Source organism: Vigna unguiculata, chromosome 6 (genome assembly GCF_037176805.1).
Source record: "Vigna unguiculata cultivar grain cowpea cultivar isolate G323 ecotype 2 chromosome 6, ASM3717680v1, whole genome shotgun sequence".
NCBI classification, from domain to species: Eukaryota; Viridiplantae; Streptophyta; class Magnoliopsida; order Fabales; family Fabaceae; genus Vigna; species Vigna unguiculata.
This window is the reverse complement of record NC_140797.1, coordinates 45,967,600-45,975,906: the sequence shown is the minus strand read 5'-3', so window position 1 is coordinate 45,975,906 and position 8,307 is coordinate 45,967,600. Positions and strand designations below refer to the sequence as shown.

At 36.6% G+C, this 8,307-nt stretch overlaps 1 protein-coding gene across 1 annotated transcript; it reads left to right on the top strand.

Annotated features, from left to right (window-relative positions):
• The first annotated feature begins 994 nt into the window (after nt 1-994).
• Nucleotides 995-7,335, top strand: LOC114186591 (AAA-type ATPase family protein). Its single transcript, XM_028074543.2, has 6 exons — nt 995-4,081; nt 4,215-4,434; nt 4,697-5,245; nt 5,976-6,555; nt 6,727-6,790; nt 6,997-7,335. Exons 1-6 carry the CDS (start codon nt 2,009-2,011, stop codon nt 7,087-7,089), a joined length of 3,579 nt encoding a protein of 1,192 aa, XP_027930344.2. The 5' UTR covers nt 995-2,008; the 3' UTR covers nt 7,090-7,335.
• Nucleotides 7,336-8,307: the final 972 nt, after the last annotated feature.

The window sequence follows — 8,307 nt, the reverse complement described above, 5'->3', positions numbered from 1 at the left end:
GAAAGTTGATATTGTGATAAACAACTTAGTTTTTTTTTGTTACGGGTAGTGACGAAGTGCAGTTAATGCAAACTCTTTGCATAGTTTTCAGAGAGACACCAACCAATAATTCATTCATGGAAATTGGCCAAGGAGAAAAAAACAACTAAAGACATTTCATGGTATGACATGTTGGTTTCTGTGTACATTGTTTGGACAGGGAGTTAAGGCATACAACAACTATGAGCATTCAAAATCCATAATAATCCTTTTCATACATCACTTTTTTTATTTGGGGGGCACAGATGCATTAATACTATTTATGATTTGAAATCAATTTCTTCCCAAACTTCACTACTTTGTAGTAATAGTTATCTGCATGTTAGGTAATGTCACGATTCTAATTGATCCCAATTTTTAAAACTTTTTTAAGGCGGCATCTAGGTACAGTATTTTTCTTCTTTTCTTTATTTTTTAACAGATGACATGTTTGTATAAAATAATTTTATTCAAGTAAAGTAGAATTATTATGAATGATAAGATTATTTTCTAACATTTAACATATTTCGATACTCATAATTCGAATTTTAAAATATTAATTACAATAAACTAGAACAATTTTAACATATTTCGATACTCATATATTTAACAGTAACATATATATTGTTATATAAATATAAAATATTTATGGCTATACACTGAATAGTTTTGCACTGTGATTTAATCATAAAGAATTGATTATTTATTATATTTAAATTAATTTGAAATGCAATGAAGTCTACTATGAAAATGAGTATAAGAAAAATGTTGAAGTGAAAGCAAACAAGGGAATGGAATTTCAACGGAACGGGTTTTGTTGGTCCCCTCATAATTCAAAATCAGCAAGAATCCAACTATTATTTTCTTTTGAGATGAATAAGCAGTCAAAAATATTCAACGACCCCATTTTATTATTTAAAAATAATTGGAAAATATATATAATCCTATTTGCATGCTTAGCTAATGGACACACCGCTTTATTGGCAGTGTGTCCTCTGTTCCCAGAATTGTGTCTGAGAGTGTGCCTAGAACGGATCTTACAACCCCATACTCTCACCCCCTTCTCTCTCTTTCTCACTTTCTCACTTTCTCTTCCCTGCTATTTCAAGCTTTGTACTGTTCGTTTTTCTCTCTCTTCTAGTCATGGGTTGGTTGGTTGGAGTTGGGACTATCGTTTTCTCGCTCTCGTGAAGTGCATGTGAAGCTTGCTGAGAGATCTGAGGCTTAATAATCCAAACGGGTCGCCTTCCTTTTTCTGATTCAGGCGTTTGAGGTGTTTGCCTTCTACTTTTTTCGCTCATACCTTCTTCTTTATTTCTCTCTCTCTTTTTGCTCCCCCCTTTTGGAAGAAATGTTACATCATGTTCTTTACGCCTCTGCTTCATTAACTCCCTCTCATTTTGTCACACTCTCCGGGATAACGTTGTTGGTATCTTGAGTGAGTCAGTCAGTGCACTTGTGTGAAGCTTTGAGTTAATGGGGTGTTTGCTTCTTCTCTTCTTTTTTGCTTGGTTAGCTTAAAAATTGTGCCTTCTGGCGTTTGAAGCTGTTGGGGTACCATCACTATTTGTGTGGTCTGCAAAGTTCCTTCCTTTTGGTTCTTTGGTTAATTCAATGGGTTTGATTGAATGTTGGGCTATGTTTATGGAGTATGTGGTGGGGATTTTGGTTGTTGGAGATTCTTCTTGAAGGGTATTTTTTTGTTACTGGGTCGAATCTTGGTGGGTCTTAGTGTTGGTTTTTTGTGTTCATGGGATAATTGACCATGGGAGTCGCTGTTTCCCTTTTTAGGGAGTTTGAATTCCAGCCTTATTTTGGCATTTCCGGGGTGATTAATGGGTGTTGAAGTTTGAGCATTTTTTTTAGTTTTCCTTTTTTATTCTATAACAGTGAAAAGCTTGACACTGTTATAGACAAAAATGAGCGTTTTTCTGATTTGTTTTATTAATTTAGAAGGGTTTCTGGTGTTAGAACGGCTGGTGTTCTGATCATGACTAGGGCTGTCCGTAGTAGGGTGCTTAAAGATGCCAATGGTGATATTAGTGATCATCTTCGCAACCACATCCATTTGACAAATTGCATTCATCTGAAGAACCATATGCACAAGAACAGCCCCATTCTGGCTGATAGGTCAATCATGAGAGACCTTGTTGTGCTGCAGAGATCGCGGTCTCTTCGAGACCCTTCTGCAAGTCCTCCATCTTGGCACTCGCCCTCTGTGGTTGACATGCTTTTCAAAAGAGTTGAAAATGATGCGGCGTCTCAGGGGGGAAGAAGGTCTTTAGGTGTTGAGAGAAGGAAGGAAGGGAGAAGATTATCTGGAACTTCACCACCCTTGGTGAGTATAGCTTCATCAAGAGTTGCCCCAGGTGAGACTGGTAGGGGTAATGATGGGATAACGGCACCTAGTGAACGTAGCAGCAGGAGTGGAGTGGGAGATGGCAGGAGGGTTGGGAGAGAGGAATCTGGTAGGAGAAATGAAAAGCCTGACTTTTTGGATGTTAATCAAGAGGACCCTCTCAATCAAGCTGGGAAAAGTTTGGCTGAAGATGTTATTTCCAGGCATTCGGAGTCTAAAGATAGAAAGAGCAAACAGAGGGGGAAGAATGTTCGAGATTCTCAAGTGAAGACCCTTTCTGAGCAGCTCAATGATGTTCCTTTGGATAGTGATGATCTAGCATCAACAAATATTCATTTTCGTGGAAGGTTTCCTAGACAGGAGAAAATTATCGAGGAGGCAGATTCCCGGGTGCGCAGTAGTGGCAGTGGAATAAATAGGGGTAAAAGGCGTAAGTTTCGAAGTGCCCGAAGAACTCGTGTTGCCACAACATCAAGAGAAATTGGAGCTGAGAATGAACTTTCTGTGGCTTCCAACTCAATAGCTCAGGCTTCAGCCCACCAGAAATATCACTTTGAGGAGGCCGATGAGTTTGCAGATGATAATGTTACTAGGGCTCCGAAAAATGGGTGTGGCATTCCATGGAATTGGTCCAGAATTCATCATAGGGGTAAAACATTCCTTGACATGGCTGGAAGAAGTTTGTCTTGTGGTTTATCAGACACTAGGTTGAAGAAAGGAACATTTGGTGACAATGGAAGACATATTTCTGAGATGCCTGTGGCATCTGAGCATTCAAGCTCATATACCAAGTCTGAAGCAGAGGCACTGCCCTTGCTAGTTGAGGCATCCGTATCTCATGCAAGCACTGAAAATGCTTGTTGGGATCATGACTATTCTGGGGAACTAGGTCTTTTTGGTGATAACTTATTCAAGCGTGATGTTGATTCTGATCTCGCTTCCGAAGCTAGATCTGGTGATCAGCGTAAGTTGAGAGGGAATCGCCACAGTCGACACCAAAGTTTAACACAAAAGTACATGCCTCGAACCTTTAGAGATATGGTTGGGCAAAATTTAGTGGCACAAGCTCTTTCTAATGCAGTAATGAAGAGAAAGGTTGGATTGTTGTACGTGTTCTATGGTCCCCATGGCACTGGAAAAACTTCTTGTGCTCGCATATTTGCCAGAGCTCTGAATTGTAATTCTTCAGAACACCCAAAACCTTGTGGATTTTGCAATTATTGCATAGCGCATGATATGGGCAAGAGTAGAAACATAAAGGAAGTAGGTCCTGTTAGCAATTTTGACTTTGAGAGCATCATGGACCTGCTCGACAATATGATTGTTTCTCAGCTTCCATCACATTACAGAGTGTTTATTTTTGATGACTGTGATACTCTGTCAACAGATTGTTGGAATGCTATATCGAAGGTCATCGACCGAGCACCTAGACGCGTCGTTTTTATCCTTGTCAGTTCTAGTCTTGATGTCTTGCCTCATATAATAATATCCAGGTGTCAAAAATTCTTTTTCCCAAAGCTGAAGGATGCGGATATTATACATACTCTGCAGTGGATTGCAACCAAAGAAGGTCTAGAAATTGAGAAGGATGCCCTGAAACTGATTGCATCAAGGTCGGATGGGTCTATGAGGGATGCTGAGATGACCCTTGAACAACTTAGTTTACTTGGACAGAGAATATCCGTTCCTCTTGTTCAGGAACTGGTAAGCTGTTTATGTGTTAGTGTGTTTCTGTCATGACTGCTTCTTACACTGGATTCTATTTCTACTGTAAACTTGAGTTAATTGTGTTAATTTGACATGCATGAATTGCTCTGAAGTTAAATCCTTTGTTCAGGTAGGGCTAATCTCTGATGAAAAATTGGTGGATCTGCTTGATTTGGCATTATCTGCAGACACAGTTAACACAGTAAAGAATTTAAGAGTGATAATGGAAACTGGTGTGGAGCCATTGGCTTTAATGTCACAACTTGCTACAGTAATTACAGATATACTTGCCGGCTCCTATGATTTCACAAAAGAAAGGCGAAGAAGGAAGTTCTTCCGGAGACAACCATGTGAGTAGAATAATCTCATATTTGTAGACAGCATCTAGTTATTGATTTAAGCCTCATCATTTTGTAAACACGCATACATTGCAGATAGACATCTTTTTTACACCAGAATTGTCTGTCATGATAAATATTTTATATGCCTAATTCCTTGAGCATACAGTTTTGTCTTAGTGCAGGCTGGAGGGTCTTGCTCTGGTTTCATATTAGTGATCATGTTTTTCTTTGTTGTACTTCCAAAAATTGATGATACAAATTTCTGTTTCAGTGTCCAAAGAAGACATGGAAAAGCTGCGCCAAGCTCTGAAAACTTTATCTGAGGCTGAGAAGCAATTGAGGATGTCCAATGACAAGCTAACATGGCTGACAGCTGCCTTACTTCAGCTTGCTCCGGACCAGCAATATGTGTTACCAACATCATCTGATAATAGTTTCAACCATAGTCCGTTCGCTCTAAAAGATACAGATGCGAGAGAAGCTGCTAGACTGAATGGTAATCCTGTTGACATTCCTAACAAAACTAGACGATTATCAATGGATGCTAGAATTGAAAATTTCCATGCTGGAAGCTCAGCAGATGGTATGACAAGGGGTCTTGGTTCTGAGAAAAAGCGACATAGTGTGTCTGGTTTTACTCCTCAACATACTCATTTGCAAGCCACTGATAAGATTAAGATGAATGAGAGGCAGATTTTGGGTAAAGGACGGAAAGAAATTGGAGAGATATGGTTAGAGGTGCTTGAGAGAATACAAGTTACTGGGCTGAAGGAGTTTATGTTTAAAGAAGGCAAGCTGATCTCTGTTAGTTTTGGGGCAGGTGAGTGTCAAGTCTGCATAATGCTTACTCAACAACACATCTAATAATATTTTGTATTCATATGATTAAAATCTTCCCCTTAAAAATGGCATTCTCTGTGTTAATTTAATATTCATAATTTTTAAATGATCCGGGAGAACTAGGGATAAATTAGTCTTCATATATCTAGCCGTAGTATCATGCCTAAGGCCTGAAATTTCTCATGTGTGAGAATTGTTAATGTTGTTATTTTTTATCATAAAGTTAAAATGGCTAACAAATCTGTGATGCTCGCCTTTGGTGCTGTCATAATCAGTGTTAACAATGCATATGTTTTACATGAATTCCAGGTTGGGAATAATTACGGAATGAATTGACGTTGCATGTGATTATTCTCAATATACTGTTGTCAACCTGATGGTCTTGTATTACTATTACTATTATAGTAGATTGAAAATTTGGTTCTGGCATCAATGTCTGTTCTAAAACTTATAATAAAGTTAAGAGAGGTTAGTCTGCTGCAAATACTACCGTACTAAAAGTTACTATGAACTTCGTCTTTGAAATGCTTTTACTTCAGTCCGTGCTTGTGCATCTTTAATGATATATCTTGTTAATAGTATTTATTCCATTTTAACAGTTGACCTTTTGTATCGTGCTTAATGCTGTTATGATAGTGCCTCTGTTTCTTAATTTTTACTTTACTCTTCAACATTCATTATTAATCTATATTTTATGGTTTATGTTACAGCTCCAACTGTGCAGCTAATGTTTAGTTCTCATTTGACCAAATCTACTGCCGAGAAGTTCACCGGCCAAATCTTACAAGCATTTGAATCTGTCCTCGGATCTTCTGTAACAATAGAAATTAGATGTGAGTCAAACAAAGATGCTGGCTCTGCTGTTCATCAACCTCCTACATTGCCTGCTACCAATAATATTCTGTCTCAGATCAGAGACTTTAATGGTGTTGGTTCTCTACCTCATCCAACATTAACTGATTCTGTTGAAAAGAGAAGGGGTGAAATTGTAGAAGAAGCATCTTCTCAAGTGGAGCACAAGAGAAATGAGCAGCAGGTAGATGGTCATGGAACATCTTATAGAAAATTAGAAGGTACAAGTATTATAGGACAAACATCAGTTTCCCAAAACAAGCCAATTGTTAAGTCGCAGTTAGAGCAAAGAAAGCTTATGGAGCAAAATCAAAGTCGAAGTCTTGTAAGAAGCAAAGTATCTCTTGCCCATGTAATCCAGCAAGCAGAAGGCCAGAGAAGTGGGTGGTCAAAACGTAAAGCAGTTTCTATTGCTGAGAAGCTTGAACAAGAGAATTTGTAAGTTGCCATTCCACCGTTTTCACTTTTTTATGGTGATAGAGATTGTTAACGTGGATGTTTTGAATTATTAAGCTTTGGAATTTGGTGTTATCTTGTTTCAGTGACATGTTAATGTCTCTGTTATAACTCATAACTGACAATAAGTTTTGAAAATCATTTACTCCTCAGGAGACTGGAGCCAAGATCAAGAAGCTTGCTTTGCTGGAAAGCATCAAGAGCAACTCGGCGAAAGGTAGTTCATTTTATTGACTTTTGTAAACTATTCATCAAGGGCATGCATTATGTTGCTTCTGCATTATAGGGGATGTGATATTTATTAGATTCTTGGTGTTACTTTCATGGTTTACATGTGACGTTAGTGTGGCAATTTATTCAAATTTTCATTATTACACACAGCAGTACATTATTATTGATGTATTTAATTGATTGCTTTGGCAGCTGTCACGGTTGAAAATTCGTAGCCGAAAACCACGTGCACTGCTGAATCTGGTCTCATGTGGGAAATGTCTGTCTACAAAATCTCCGAGGTAGTTTGCAGGTTGGAATGTTGTGGGTTCATTCAATACCCATTTGTATTGCCTGTATTTAGGCTTTTTCCTGAAGTGTTATAGGGTCAAGCCTTTTCTATTCTTCTTTTCATTTAATTCAATAAAAGCATGTAGTTATATATATCAGATGAAGAAAATGTAGGAAAGTAGTAAAACTAGTAAATCTCATTTTAGTGATAAGATGTTGTATATTTTTCCTTAGCATAAATTTGATGCAAATTTTAACTCAGCTTCAGATTACAAGTTTTAGTTACTATTGGTTAAATTTGGTTTTTGGGCGGTGTCTTTTCTTTTGGACCTCTATCACTTGTCGCCATGCTCCCATGCAGTAAAAATGGATCAAATTCCTGTAAAGTGCGCTTAGAGAAGGTGATTGATTGTTTATGTGTGATAAAAGCATTTCTAAGCGTAAGCATAAATAGTATGAAATTAATTGAAGTTACACTTTTTAATGTCGCCAAAAAATAAGTGGATAATCCATATATGGTTTTCTCACAAAGATTCACGTTATTTAGAAAATTTATGATTATTTACTAATTCACCTTTTCTTTTTCTACTTTTATAAAGTGTTTAGGTATTCTATTCTCTAACCCTAGGTTATATAAGAGTATATTATTATACATTCTGGATAGTTCATTTTAAAATAGATTCCGGAAAGCTCATTCTAAACTAAAGGAGAGGTATTAAATAATTTTACAAGATGCCTTAATAATACCTTGTGATAACCACAATTTTTTTAGCAATTTTTTCTAATGTTTAATAGGCTTTGATGCCATATTATATGCAATCTATAAAGCCACTTACTTAAACTAGTAATTTTTTTGGGCTTCTAAATTCGAACGTCAAATTTTGTCACAGAACATAAAGTATAATTGTAACATACAAGAGGAATATGTCTCTTGTTTTAGTTCACAGATTAGATAAATTATGAGATCTGTACATTACATTTATGAATTTAAGTTAATTTTTATTTATTCATTATTTTTAAAATTACCATATATATGATATTTAATTTTTATGTAAAGACAAAATGAAAGTTTCACGCGTAATTCTTCTTTTAACCTTTATATTTTTGTTTATGTGCGATTTTATTTTTTTTACTTAATCAAGTCCTTTCATTTTTACAATTATATAAATCTGGTCATTTTATTAATATCTTTATATTTTCAAAATTCAAATACTTGTTTTACTTTCCTAATTT